The 16236-nt window shown below is 40.7% G+C and overlaps 1 protein-coding gene across 1 annotated transcript in view; it reads left to right on the top strand.

Annotated features, from left to right (window-relative positions):
- Positions 1-16236, top strand: part of cac (calcium voltage-gated channel subunit cacophony) — a 2326612-nt gene that overhangs the window by 1517489 nt on the left and 792887 nt on the right. Inside the window, exon 33 of the mRNA XM_080268748.1 lies at positions 2927-3037. Within this exon, the coding sequence (XP_080124874.1) occupies positions 2927-3037 (111 nt within the window). The remainder of the gene's footprint in view (positions 1-2926; positions 3038-16236) is intronic.

Below are 16236 nucleotides of genomic sequence, written 5' to 3' on the forward strand. Positions count from 1 at the left end.
GGCTGTATTTTGGTGAACAGTGTAGTACTACTATAAAGAAGCAATCCCCTGCCATGCATCAGAGGCAGTTACACACATTCACACACACACACACACACACACACACACACACACACAGTATATATCCCTCAGAGATATCAACATTTTCAATAATTATATTTCTTCCATTGGAGATGTCAGAAGGTGAAGTCCATAAAATGATCATTGTAGGCAGAACACCTTTCTCTAAATAGTTCATATTCCCTGAAATATGCTTTGCAGCCTTTGAAATCCAGATATAGAGAGATAATGTACAGATGCCTTGGTTATATATTTAGTTCTTATTTTGTCATTGAGGGATACTTAGTTTTCCATAATGATAAGAAGCACACACACACACACGTGCACACGCACACACACACACTTCATTAGATTCAGTTTACAGCAATAGCTTTCACCAGCATAAGGTCACCAATGTTCCTCTTATGGTATATATCATATTAGGGAAAATATGCTTCCAGGCATCATCTTGACTGCATCATCATTCATTTTTTTTCTTAAATCACTATGTAGAGTAAATGCTGCTTAGGCTGCTACAGGTTAGCCATTTCTGTTTTCATTCAGTTATTATTACTATTTTTTTTATTGATAAATCTTTGCCTTGACTGAACTCACAAGGTGTACCATTTTCTGTGGTGATAAATTTTATTTATTTTTATTTTATTTTTTTTTCAACCTAGTATAATTATCAGATATAATCATTACTGTTGTTTTATGGTCTAGTTGATACTGTTCTCTTACAACATTCTGAATCATTACTTTCTTTTGCCTAAGCACCCAACTGATCTCATCTTATGATACTGTTCCCATCCATTAATCTTTAAAAGCTACTTTTTGAAGTATGTAGAATCATCTGTCTGAAATTTAGGTGTAGAAGTACTGTATGTACAGTTTTATATCAGGAACTATCTTCTCTTTTTCTTTTTTCATCCTTCAATAGAATGGATGATCCATTATCTCCTTTCTTCAGTATTAAAATATAGTTTTCTTTTGTCCTGCTTTCCAGTAACACAAAGACCTTTTGTTTTATTTCAGTTAACCTGTACAAGTCTGTCTTTCTCATCCATTCTGTTTTCCTTCCTCTCTCTCCTTAATCACTTTTGTGATCCTGAACTATCTTCCATTTAGGAAAAAATTAAACTGTTTAATTTCGAGTACAACAGTGGAATATCAGACATGTGCAAAATCTATCTAAGAATTATGTTGTCAGTCATTGTCCTCCCCTACTCCTAAATTATCCACTGCCCCGACTATATCCTGATCCTGGTATTAGTGAAACAAACAGATGGACGAGCTCTCCTTCTCCCCTTGCTAGCCGTCCTCCAACAAGTTATATACAGCCGTTGCGTATGCGAGATCTGAGCATCAGAGGCAAGAAGGTCATCGCCTCAACCCTCCCTTGCCCTGGCAACCACACTCATACAAGAGCAATGACCGCATGTCACCGACTGTCTCTTGTTCTGAGCTGTGGCTCCGTATACTGTATGGTGGCGCCGTATACCAATGTACACCCTTTCTGTTGCATTGTTCCCTGCCCTCTCCCCTCTTCAAGGTTTTGCAGCTGTTATGGTTAAGAATACTTTCTGGAAGCATGACCATGTGCATGGAATGGTTGCATTTTGACCTTCCTCTGACTACCCTTTTGTTGTAGCATAAGCCGCATGATATATGGTGTTGTGCATGCTTGCTCTCATGATGCACCAGTGCAATGGTCACTCCTGCATGCTCCTGCTGGTGTTCTTTTTGAGAATTGTGTGATGTGCATGCTCTCAGAAGTTTCAGTTTTAGCTTGATGTGTCACCTGGTAGACTCACTCTCATGCACTACTCATTGTAGACATAGTTAAATGTATCAGTGAATGGTCACTATCCTCTTTTGTTATCTCTGCTTCCTAACTAGTGTGATTTTTCATAGCAGTGGTAAAATTTTAGTTTAAACCAAGAGTAGTAACCCCAGTTTCATTATTAGATATGGAGTTAATATTCCAGCTTTGGATATTTATAAATACTAGCTTTTACAAATGGTTTTGGAGACTTTACAGTAGATGATGATAACTACTATTATTATCTTTTTTTATTAACAGAGATACAGTTTATGCATGAGTTACTATGAAGTAGGGTTAAGCACTCAACCCTCAGTGTACACAGGGAGTGGTCTGCACAGTGTGTACACAGTAAATGGAATGTGCATCCTGACTGCAGTGAATGTTGAGAGAGCATGAGGTTGAGGGGTTCCTCTGAGGCAACACAGCATGACTTCTGCACCAGCATCTTGTCACTCAACAAGCAGATGCATCTGCTAGACCCTTTGATACTGTTCCCCTCGACTAAGTGATATGCTTGCTAAGGCTTGTGGTTCTAAGTCTTCTGCTGCATCAGCTCAACAACAAGGCAAATTCTGCTTCAAGATGCTTGGGAGTTATCCAGTGCTGTACTTAATGGGTAAAAGACTTGAAACCACATCATATTTATGATACCCAGTTTGTTCATAGTATCATATTCATCTTTTTTTTTTTTATTACCAGATAAACTGAATGACCATTTCTATTAATTCATGGTATAAGTATTAATTTTATGTTTCTCTGTGTCTTTTTCCTTACATAAAAACTTGAAAATCAACGGTGCCACCTGAAAATCAATTGTTCCTCCACACTGATTGGTCCTGGCTGCATTCTCATAACCCAACCAATCACGTGTGTTGCAACAAACAACGGGACGGTACAAAATACCCTCCGCGCGCTCTCCCGCCCAATCTCCCCCTACTACTACCACTACTACTACTGCTACTACCACCACCACCACTGTGGCGCCCCCAATCATCAACACTACTACTCGGCGTCATCCTCCTGGCTGGGGCTGTTGCTTACTCCCCCGTCCACCTTCTTTAGTATTATAAAGCAGACGCTCTCTACATGGATATTCTGACATATCTCAACTACGTTTTCATCATGTTCTTTCTGTTTGAGTGTATTTTGAAACTTATGGCATATGGCTGCAGGGTAGGGAAGACATTGTTACAGTATGCTTTCCTTTTATAGTTGTTATATTATCAAGTCATCCTATCTATGGATCACTCTATTCTTTTTCTCTTACTTCCCTTTCTACTCTTTATTGCATACATTTGTTTTGTCTTCAGTTTATTTTTCCTCATGGTAAGACTTACACAACCTTGATTGCTGAACCAAGCAGACACTTTAGGTAACACAGTATTATTTTAGTAAACAGTCACTGTGCCCATCAGACTGAAACTTAGAATACACAGGTTGCCAGAGCAGCTTTAGGGAGAGAAACAGTGGCTATCAGATTTACACAGAGAGGATAATGACAGGTATGATATAATACATGTGTTGTTAAGACAAGTACTGTACTGTAAAACCTCTTTATTTTATCCTGAATTGGTTGGTAGGCCAATGAAATGATGTTCATTAAATATACCTTTGTATAATTTCAGGTTACAGTACTTTATTATGTAAAGCTGTGTATGGTGCATATCACACCTTATCTGTGAATAACTAATGCATATTATCATAAGATATTTAAAGAAGCCAAGAACAATGATACATCAGAATAAAGGGGTATTACTGAATATCAACAAATCCACATAGAATCCACAATTACTAGGCTGAAATTAATACATATACATTATTACCAACTTTTGTATTTTGTGTTAAACTGTGAAGTGTCTGATAGTGAAAGAAAATAGAGTAATCATCAGATTTGTCACACAGAGAGAACCATGTGGCTGGATGCAGTTTATTAAATTTTTAACTTAATATTATACTTGCATACAGCATACATGAATCTCTTTTATTTGAATGAACATACTGCATCTAAGGTTATTAATGATCCAGTAACACTACATTTAGTGGCATTCACAGGATATTCTCAGTTATGAAGTCTGGTTGAACAAAATCAGGATTACTCTTACTGTTAATTAGATTATTAAGCAGTTGGCAGTCATGACAGACATTATCTTTGCTGTATTTTAAAGGGTGACCACTCCGTGGGAACATTCATACTGAAGCAGTACCTCTAACTTCATTAATTTAAATATTCCTATAGTTTTGCAGAGTTAAATTCCATTGGAACTCTGATTCCCTCTAAGTACAGTCCATCAAATGGAAATGTACAATATGCAGTTTAGTGAGAGTATGCTGTCAGAGGTAGCTGGCGATACGTATAAGTTCTGCTGCATTTACAACCGTCGACCAGATCTGCCTTCTGACACCATTAATTTAAGGTATTTATCTTTACTTCTTTTTGTAGGCCATATTGAATTTGTTGTTACAAATTCGGTAAGAACGGTATTTAGTACATTACTATAAAGATTCTTATCGGCACACGATAGGGACCAAGCACTGCTGTTGCATTTTTGTAATAATGACATAAGATGCTGACTTGCTTGATATTAACCCGTGCAGCTGATGTTAGCCAGAATGTAATATAAATGATAACCAGCGTTAGCCAAAGTAAAATATAAGCGGTCTGGTGTGAGCCAGATTAAAATATGAATGACATCTGGTGTCAAAAAAAAGAGAGAGAGAAAAAAAAAAAAAAAAGGCCCTGGGGCTGAAAAGGTTACCAAGATTGTTTTAACTCCTCTGGCTTAGTAGGTCTGTCCCAAGCAGAATCAGCAACCATATTAGAATACAAAAGATGTTCCCAAACTAAAGGGTGTAATACTGTAGTTAATGCAACCAAAATTCCAAGTATGCAATTAATGTTTGGTTACTGCTGCAGTTGTCTACTTACTAAGCAGTCCGTGACATGCTGTCATAGTCTAAGCCAAAACGGTGAGGCTTAACATGCACTTGGGGCAGAAATAATACGTTCAGAGTGTCTTGTTGCAATTATGAACCAAAATATTGCAGCTGACACCACACATGTGATTGCAAGCAGACATAAATTAATTACAGTACATCCTCCTAGTACGCGAAACTCCTAATGCGTGAGGATCTGTTTGTAATATTTTCTTTACCAAGAGTACATGAGTCACACCCACACGACGCAAGGCGGCGGGGAAAAACTGCCCAAAACCAGTGTTTTCCAGTGTGAACCCTGAGAGCGACACCCACCTCTGATGGAGAGTGATTTGCCAGTGCCAAGGATTAGTTGAATCCTATGTGCCCTGAATAGGTTCGAGGAGGAATTGGAGAGCATGGAACTGTGCCAGCAATGAATGGAAGAGGTTCTGAGTTCACTAGACTGAACCTTCTGCTATTACACAGAGAAGCACCATCAAGATATTAACAGGAGGAAACAAACCCTCATCACCCATTACATTCAGTGGCCACCATAAATTCAGGAAGCTGAGGAAGCAGTACCTTCTTCTGCAGAGCCAAAACCTGGAGAGGAACTAGAGGATGAGATGATGTCAGTGGTGTCATCAATAGACTGAAGGATTCATGAAGGAACTGAGTGAGGTGGCTCATGAAAGTGTTGATGAGGAGGTTGGTGGGGTGGGTGGTGCGGCTGGCGGTGCATCGAGTGGTGTGGCACACTAAATGCCTTACTCTGCCTCGGAACCCCCTCCTTACGTCCATCAAGCCTGTTGTCTTCTTTGATTAAGGTGAGCAGCCATATTCTTGTTATTTCAGTTATATCTCAAGTACCGTACTGTATGTGTCTTAGATATTTTCCCTCAAATGAGTCAAAAAGGTCAGTGATAGAGGGGGGGGCACCACCCACATGTTAATTTTTCCATTAGTTTATGTATTCCTAGTATGCGAAGTCCTAGTACGTGAGCACGTCTGCCGCCCATATAGGTGCGTACTAAGGGGATGTACTGTATATGATATTTTTTGGACTATTGAGTAAGTGAAAGAAGCCACCAGCTCATGGGTAATGCATTGACTTCCCAACCTACATTTGCCCTGAGCCTTTGGTTTGAAATGATTACCATGGCAGACATCAAAAGTGGGTCATGGTAGTATGTACTTCCTTATTTCTTGCATATTTTTGCATTCTGTTGGTTCTTCTGATGATGTACAGACTGGCAGAGAATTGATCTATCTATCTATCTATAGCCAGATGCCGTAATCTTGTAAAGGGTGGTCATTTGTCATTTAGTTGTTTTGCAGGGAGGGACACTAACTTCCACCAACCCACTTGCTGACACATAAGGAACACATATGGGTTGGTTATATGGTTACCACCCAGCATTTTAAATGGTTTTCTGGCTTACAGGAAACCATTTGGCTTCTCTCTCAATGTAAAGCCACCTGAGAAGGAAAGAAGAATAATAAAAAGTGACAGGAAGGATGGGAGAAATAGGAAGAGAAAGGGCAGACGCAGAAAACGAACGATAAAGTGAAGGAAGAAGCAGGCAGCACTACATTGAGTGAGTGGATGATGGTCCTTGCCACCTACTGCAAACTGTCAGGGAAGCATAGCCAATATAGCACTTTCACTGGCCTTGCTGACATGTTGAACACCCATTCCTTGTTCTCACATGGCCAGCATAGAGAAGGGTTAATTCATATTGTCACCTCTCTGAGAAGATTAAGTCTTTCAGTGGACCTCATAATAGACTGATCAAGGAAAAACAATATATCAGTAAATTTTGGATAACTAGAAACCTATTTCACCCTCATACAAGGGTGGTGAAGCCACCCAATGAAGCAGCTTGTAAATGCTTTCTGCAATCATCAAGCTTAATAGTGTAGGAGGGCAGTCTCATTCATCCTCTTGAGGGTTTAGATATCTTAAGTACTATTGTCTATCTATCTATTGCCAGACGCCTCAATCCCGTTTGGGGTGGCCACAAACAAATCGCCTCCACATCGTCCTGTCCCCCGCCATTTCACTGCCCTGCTCCCAACTCACACCCCCCTCTCTCATATACCTCTCCACCCCATCCCTCCATCTCATCCTCGGCCTCCCCCTCCCTCTTCCCCCCCCCACCTCACTCACATACACTCTCTTCGTCAGTCTTTCACCCTCCATCCTCTCCACATGGCCAAACCACCTCGGTGTGTTCCTCATAACACTTCCTATCACATCCACATCCACACCACAACACTTCTTTATATCCTCATTCGTCAGCCTGTCTCTCCATGTGACTCCACAGGCTCCTCTTAAATAACTCATTTCCACTGCTCTCACTCTTGACTTGTGTCCTTCCAACAATGTCCAAGCTTCACTTCCATACGTTAGAGTTGGTATCACAATACTGTCATGTAGTAACTTTTTCACTTCCATGCTCACTTCCCCGTTTCTTATCACTGCTTTCAAAGAACCAGCAACCTTTCTTCCCTGCTGTACCCTTTCAAGCACTTCACCCTCCAAACCTCCATCCTTACTCATCACACTACCCAAGTACTTAAACGTACTCACATTTTCCAGTTCCTCACCATCCAACCTCGCTGTACATTCACTGACTTCACCTTTCTCAAAGACCATCACTTTACTCTTCCCTACATTCACCTTTAGATTCCGTTTCTTACACACTCTCCCAAACTCATCCACCAAGCCTTGCAGCTCCCCTTCGTCATCACTCAACAACAAAGTATCATCTGCAAACAACAGTACAGGGAGTTTCCAAACACTATCCTCTCTCACCAGGGCCACTCCAATATCCACTACCCTACTTGTACCTCTCTTATTACCCCATCCATGAACAGATTGAACAACCATGGAGACATGATACATCCCTGTTTCAACCCAACCTCCAAAGAGAAAAATTCACTTAGTTCACGTTCCACACGTACTGCAGCCTTAGCACCATCATACATACTCTTCACAGCATTCAACAACTTCCCATCTACTCCATATATTCTGAATACTTTCCACAATCCTTGTCTATCCACCCTGTCATATGCTTTCTCCAAATCCATGAAAGCCGCATACAACTTCTTTCCCTTCTCTAGAAACTTTTCCACTAAAGATCTAAGAATGAATATCTGATCTACACAACCTCTTCCCTTCCTAAAGCCTCCCTGTTCTTCTCCAACTAATTCCTCTGTTCTTTCTCTAACTCTGTCAATAAGTATCCTACCATACACTTTTCCTATTATACTAAGAAGACAAATGCCCCTATGATTACCACACACTTCTTTTTCCCCTTTTCCTTTGTACAATGGAATAATTATACCTGACTTCCAATCCTCCGGGACTCTGCCTTCCTCCCAGGCCAATCTGCACATCTTCCACATCCATTCTACTACTATCTTTCCCTCATGCTTCAGCATTTCACCACACACTTCATCAATTTCTGGGGCTTTCCTCAATTTAACTTTCTTCATTGCTTCCACATCTTCTATCCTACTGATTTCTTCCTGTCTTCTCACCTCCCTCCTTCTCCCAGTCATTCCCCAGCCACTTATACTCGTATTACTTCCATCCTGTATGTTCAACAATTCTATAAAGTGTTCTCTCCATCTGCTCACTTTTTCTCCCTTCTCCACTAGTACTCTACCATTTTTATCTTTCACTCCCCTGCTAACCTCACTTCCACCCTGTCTTACTCTCTTCACCTCTTTCCAGAACATCTTCTTACAGTCCCTCCACTTTACACTCAAATTCCTTCCAAATTCCTCATCCACTCTCTTCTTACTCTCTCTTACTATCTTTTCACCTCTCTCTTTCTTTCTACATATAACTCTCTTTTCCGCCTCTCAACTTCTTCCACGCCCCTATTTCTCATCCATTCATTGTATGCTTTCTTCTTTTGTGCCACAGCCTGTCTCACTTCTTCAGTCCACCATGCTGTTCCTTGCACCCCCCTTCGTCTTCTCTTCCTCTTACACACCACATCACATGCTGCACATATTTCTGTAAATATCGTGCACACACCTTCCACGTCCCCCATCTGCTCCAATTCATATTTGCCCAATCGTTCCTCCACTTCTCTCTTATACTCTTGCCTTTTTCTCATGCTCTTGTAACCTTTCCACTCTCCTTGCAACTACTCCTTCCTCTCATCTTTCCCTTCTTCTATTCCTCCATCTTGTATCCTAATTCTCACCACCACCAAGTAATGGTCAGAAAGTCCACTCCCCCAACCTCTATAAGCTCTTGCATCCATTACACATCTTTGCATCCTTTCATCCACACACACATAATCAATCATTGCCTTCCTTTCATTCAGTTCACCACCCACCCTTCTCATCACTCGCCATGTTTACCTGTGGATCATTTTATGCCAGAAGAGGGTATTGGCTATCACCAACCCCCTCCCTGTACAAATGTCCACTAACGCATTGCCATTCTCATCTATTGCAGCAGGCACACCCCACTCACCAACTATTCCATCCACCTTCACATTCCCTACTTTACCATTCATCACACCGATCAAAAACACTCTCTCATTCCTTCCAAACTTTTCCATGCACACTTCCACATTTGTCCAGAACTCTTCTCTCACTCTGCTAGCACGATCTTGCGTTGGCGCATACACACACACAATCGCCCACATTTGTATTCCAACCTTCAACTTTACCCACACAATCATTGACCCAACTGATCCATACTGTCTTATGATTTTCTTCCATCTTTTACTCACAACTATAAATACTCCTTCCTTTGCCCTCTCATTCTCACCTAGTCTTGCACATATACCCCATCCATACTCCCATTCTCTCACACTTTCTCCTCTCCATTTTGTTTCAGTCATTCCACATACATCCACTTTTGCACCCTCAAGCACATGGACAATCTCTCTTTCTTTCACCTCATCATTCGCTCCTCTTACATTCCACGTAGCCATTACCAAGTCCTTTGTCCGGTCCTTGGTCATCATCGTTTGGTCAGTCCTTGTCCAAGGTTTCTTGTTTGTTTTTTTAGTTAGTTGTTTTCCAGGGAGGGGCACTAACCCTCTGCCAACCCTTTTAGTCGCCTTTTACGACAAGCAGGGATACTGGAGGAGTATTCTTGAAAAAAAACCCTGCCCCAAGGGGGGTACTATTGTGCTGCAGAAAAATATGAAACTCCTCTCAGGTTTGTGGTGAAATAAGAGCTTTTGTGCCTTCCCATCATCCTTGGGAATCTCCCAGCAGTGTCTGGAAGACAGCTCTTTTCTCCAAGTAGGCATGAGAGCATTTGAAGAGGAGAAAAGATGAAAACCCATTTAGTAGGTTGTGTTGTTCGGTGCATCCTACACTTCTGTATTGGATTTCTTTTTTATGTAAACATTTTTTTTTTCCTCTTTATAATTTAGTAGTGCTGGTACCATTTTTTATCCCTATAATTTGGTAGTGCTGGTACTCTAAGAAGGGCACCTGAACATGAGGCAGGTTCACATTTTACTGTGTTTCTTGAGTTCCAGTATTACTTGTATTATTATGAAAGTCATAGAGTGAAGCATTTGGCTTAGTAGACAGTTGTCCACAAAATATTGGCTGACAGCTGTGTAATATTCCCAGAGGAACAAAGTTTCAGTGAGGAGTTGACTTGAGTCTGGAACCCTTGGAAGAGCTGGTGAGATCAGATGATGAATCCAAGAGAAGCACCTACACTAGTCCTTTGGTGAAGGAGGTTTGCTGTCTGTCTCGCAGGCTGCTTGGTACTTCTGAACCCTTTAATGTGGAAAAAACCATAGTTTACCTTGTCAAGTGTATATGGGATTAGATTCTTCTCTACCCAATGGTGAAAGGGAGATGAGAGTCTTACCAGACTTGTCTGCTCTGGAAGTCATCTTCTGGAGTTCTTGGCAGGATGTTCCTACCCTTCCACTTGTGCTGTTGCCTTAAGGCTTAGTGTGTCTAGAAAGGTGGTATACTTCATATTTTGTTAATGTACTGTGTGAGAATACATAAGTATATAACAAAGACCAAGTGTGCTTGGGACAGATAACTGAGTTTTTCTGTATAGCACAGTTATCCCACAAAATTTTAGATATGAGATTATTGGACTGAACTGCCTGCTGCTGAACAAATAGCAAGGCCACGTGTGCTCAGCTTTCACTGATACGAAAGAAGAAACCCACTGTTAATAACCAGTAAGAGATGGATGGCAAACTTACTTGAACCACATATTTACTTATATTCAGTTTCCTTACTTAGTTTTTTGGCCATGGAAAAAATATCCAGTAAGTAAAATGATAAAACAATCAGACTTAATAGTTGGGGAGGAAGCATGGGTAGGACTGGTCTTATCCAGATGATTATCATACCCCCCTCAAAACCCAATTTCCCTCCAGCGTTTCGAGACAGGGCATATCATCGAAGTCATCATATTTTAAGCATGCTTAAGCCATTGTTTACAATAATGATAATTAAAAGATACTTTAATACAGTGATTGATAAATCTGTTGAAACATAAGGATTAACAAGTATGCAGTGGTGTCTTGAGTAGCACAGTTAATTGACACTGGCTGGTTGCTGCACAACACAGTATTATGCTCTAAAGCAGTTGGAAGACCATTATAAAGGCCTAATTGCTTCTGGCTGCTCAGCTAGTCACATTTTTTTCCACAAGGACGTCTACCGAAGAGTATCCTACTCACCTTCCAAACACACGTTATTTAAAAATCTACGGTATGCACGCACGCAAGCACGTGCGCGCGCGTGTGGACACACACACACACACACACACACACACACACACACACACACACGGTTTCGAGGTGAGGACACACCAGCAAGGTTAGATTTACTGTTCACCAAAGAACCTGGTGTAATAGAATCATTGAAATATCTCTGTTCTTTAGGAAAAAGTGATCATGTGGTCATTGAGTTCCAGATGTTAATAGGGAACGTTGAGCCAAGAGACGAGCTTCATAGACAGGGAAGATACAACTTTGGGAAGGCAAATTTTACAGGATTGAGAAACTTTTTTGAAAATGCAGATTGGAGAAAATTCAGAGAAACAAGAGAGATACAGAGGAAGTGGGATATCTTTCTAGACCTCTATAATTCAGGAGTGGAAAAATTTGTACCAAGAGTAAGAGGGAAAGAAAACAGGAAAAAAAGAGTGGTTTAATAGAAGGTGTATGATAGCAAAAAAAGAGCGAGATAAGGCGTGGAACAATTGGAGAAAGAGAGGTAACAACAGAACAAAGGAAGAATATAAAAGAACAAGAAATGAATGCACAAGAATACATAGAGAAGAAGAAAGGAATTTTGAAAAAGGTATAATAGACAAATGCAAGGATGAACCCAAACTGTTTTATAGATTTGTTAATGGCAAACTGAAACATAAGGAAGGAATCACCAAACTGAAAGTAGAAGGAGAGGTCTTTAAGGATGCGGCAATGCAAGCAGAAATAATGAACAAACGTTTCCAGTCAGTTTTCACTAAAGAAAAGGAGCTTGTGGAAGGGAAGGGAGTGATTAGAAATGTTCCAGTGATAAAAGATATGAAAGTGGAGGTACAGGAAGTGAATAAATTACTGGAAACTCAAGATGTAAGGAAAGCCCCAGGACCTGATGGAATTTCTAATTGGGTGCTGAAGGAATGCAGAGAACAACTGGCGGATAAAATTCACAGTTTAATCGTATGCTCACTGGAAGAGGGGAAAGTGCCACAAGCATGGAAGAGGGCAGATGTGGTACCAATTTACAAGGGAGGAAACAGGGAAGAACCCCTGAATTATAGACCAGTGTCTCTAACCAGCATGGTCGCAAAATTGTGTGAGAGAATCCTGAAAGACAGATGGATAAAATATCTAGAAGAGATGAATATTTTGGCTGAATGTCAGTTTGGAATCAGAAGTGGAAGGTCATGTGTTTCTGACTTGAGCTTTTACTCAAGAGCAATTGACATGGTACAGGAGAGAGATGGTTGGGTGGATTGTGTGTACTTAGACTTAGAGAAGGCCTTTGACAAGGTACGTCATAAAAGACTAATGTGGAACCTAGAATATATAGGAGGACTGAAGGGGAAACTTCTGGAATGGATGAGAGACTTTTTGAGAGACAGACAAATGAGGACAGTAATAAAGGAAAAGATGTCTGGATGGAGGGAAGTAACAAGTGGAGTCCCTCAAGGCTCGGTGTTGGCGCCAGTAATGTTCCTGATTTATGTAACTGATATGGTAGATGGAGTGAACAGTTATGCAAGTCTGTTTGCTGATGATGTAAAGATCTTGAGGAGGGTAGAGGTTGAGGAGGATTGCAAAATACTGCAGGAGGATTTGGATAGGATACACAATTGGAGCCGGACATGGGAAATGAAGTTTAATGTAAAGAAATGTAAAATATTGGAAATGGGTAAAAGTACCAGGAGTCCGTCACTGAATTATTTGTTGGGTAATGAATTAATCACAAAAAGGAGAGAAGAGAAAGATTTGGGAGTGCTGGTCCAAGATAGTTTGTCACCAGAAAAGCACATTAACAAGATAGTTGGAGAGACTTATAAACTCTTGACTAACATAAGAGTAGCATTTCATTAAATGGATGAGGAGATGATGAAAAAATTGATAGTGGCAATGATCCACCCCAGGTTAGAATATGCAGCGGTAGTGTGGTCCCCACACAAAAAGAAAGATATAAGCAAGATTGAGAGAATACAAAGAACAGCAACCAAGATGGTCCCCAGTCTGACAGACCTGTCATACAGAGAGAGGCTGGAAAAACTGTCTTTGCCTTCCTTAGAGGAAAGGAGAAAGAGGGGAGACATGATTGCAGTGTTCAGGACCATGGTGGGAGTAGATAAAATTAACAAAGAAGATCTGTTTGTATGGGATAAGAGAGCAACAAGAGGACATGGAATAAAATTGAAAAAGTCAAGCTGCTTGAAGGATATCAAGAAATATAGCTTTCCTTACAGAAGTATAGACTTATGGAATAGCCTGGACAAAGAGATTGTCCAGTCTAAAAACTTAAATGAGTTTAAAGCCAAATTTGACTTACTGAGAAACAGTGATGGAAACCCATGAGCATAGTACATTCCATGTATATCACAATTAGGTATATTAGGTAAATACTTAAACATTTGGAACGACTTAGACAAAGAGGTGGTGCATGAGAAAAACATTCATGTGTGTAAAGGTAGACTTGATAAATGTGGATATGGAGACAGGACAACACGAGCATTGCTCATTTCCTGTATACTACAAATAGGTAAATACACACACACACACACACACACACACACACACACACACACACACACACACACGGAGCTCTTCCTGGATCGAGGAGAAATAATAGTTGAATCAGCAACGAAAAGGAGACCAGCTTATTTGTGATTATGTAAATGAGTGCATGAGTGGTGGTCCCGTCGGACAGTAGTTAAGGAAAACTGCGGTTTTGGTCATAAAAAGAACAAGACATAGTGAAAATAGAAAGTCTACATATGGTTGAATCATGGCAGAAAAGGATGGTGCCATGTTTATGACTGGCGAGAAAGGATTTGAGGGCTTCACTGAAGAGGATGTCGGAAATGGAAGTATTAAGTTGAACCAAAAAAGAGTAGCAGAAGTAAAGAAAACAGTGGAGAGGAATGTCCAGAAGATAAAAAAGATATGGACAGTAATTAGAGAGTTAAAGGAATGGGCCATAGAGCAGGAAAACGAGATCACAATTCTATAGAATAAACTGGAAAAAACTTGGACATGCAGTGACGAACAAGAAAGAGAAGTTACGGAATGAAAAGTAATCAGTGAATCTGCCTCTAATGAAACAAAACAGCTTAAGGGGAAGAATAAGAGATTGCAAGAAGAAAGGGACAGGATGAAAAGCAAACTAGATGAGCATGAATCCAAATCAAGAATACAGGATGAGCACATTAAAGAAGTCAAGGAGCAACATAAGGGGTGGAAGAAAATTCAAGAAGAAGGATATGTAAATTTGAAAGAGATTATAGAACAAAGCAAGGAAAAGGTAGAGAAGGAAGTAGTTAGGGTACTGAGAAGTAGAGACTCTTTAGTTAGGGATGTAGCAGATATGAAAAAATGTGTAATAATATCAGGAGTTAAAGAAAAGCGTATGACAATAAGGTCAGAAAGAGAAAGAGAAGAATTGAATAAGGTTAAAGAAATAATATCACTACTCGTGGAGGAAAACAACGAAGCTCAAGAAGAGACTGAAGAGATGTTTAGGTTAGGAAAGTATGAGGAAGGAGGGACAAGGACATTGAAGGTAAAGTTTACGTCCCAGGCAACAGTAAACGAAATTATCAGTAGAACATGGAAACTATCAGACAAGGATGGGTTTAAAAATGTTTGGATAAGGAGAGTTGCAAATGAGGAAGAAAGAGCTAAAATAAAGGAGTTAGTAAAGGAAACAAAGGTAAAAAACGAACAAAGAACGGAGGAAGAGAAGACAGTGTTTTATTGGAGAGTCATGGATCAGAAATTACAAAAGTGGTACCGATGGAGAGAAGGAGAAAAGAAGGTACAGTAGTGCACCAACTTTCGCTACAGCAGGATTCGCGGAATCCACTTTCGCGGCATGCACCAAATATTCCCTAACTTCCACTTTCGCTTGAAAAAAATCGATTTTCGCGCACAAATTTTGGGTTTGGGACAATATTTTGAACTTTGAATTTCCTGCACCGCCCCCCCGCAACCCACTGCCATCTTGAATGACGTCATGTCAACACTCTGTCCACCCATTCCCGCCATTGTGTACGAGCGTGCTAGCTCCATTGTGTTGGATTCTCACGGTTCAGTGGCCTCTACTATACCTGGTAGTGTGGGGAAAGGGCCTGGTGGTGTGGGGGGAGAGCCTGGTGGTGTGGGGGGAGGGCCGGGAGGCAGTGGTGGTGATAAAAAGTGGCCGAGACATTCAAAGTCGGTGCTATCCCTACTGACAGTGCCATAGAGGAGCTTAACCTGGATGAAGATTTCGATGGATTTGTTCAAGAGAACCTAGCACAAAGGGAAATTCAGCACAGAGTGGAAGTGTTGCATCAAGTTGCATCTGAGGAGGCAGAGAGAGAGAGTGGTAGCGAGGCAGCAAGAGGTGGCGCCAATACGTCTGGCGTGGCTAAATAAGCCCGCCACGCACCTCGGATACTTACCCCCAACATCCATTAAACATCTCAACCGATCTCTGTGGTATGTTTCTCCTCATATAATGTGTACTGTACAGTTTTTATTGTTTGTATCTCACAATGCAATGTACAATAGTGATTTGATGTACTGTATTGCAAGTGAAAATGAAAATCTGATGTTACTTTAGGATAACCGGGAACCAATTAGCCTTTTTGCCATAAAGACAATGCCCCAACTTTTGCTATTTCCACTTTCGCGCATTATCTTTGGACCCAATTAGGCGCGAAAATTGGTGCCCCACTGTATAAAAAATATCAAAAA

Source organism: Coenobita brevimanus, chromosome 29 (assembly GCF_032717465.1).
Source record: "Coenobita brevimanus isolate Jiangsu-jjx chromosome 29, ASM3271746v2, whole genome shotgun sequence".
In the NCBI taxonomy this organism is placed as follows: domain Eukaryota; kingdom Metazoa; phylum Arthropoda; class Malacostraca; order Decapoda; family Coenobitidae; genus Coenobita; species Coenobita brevimanus.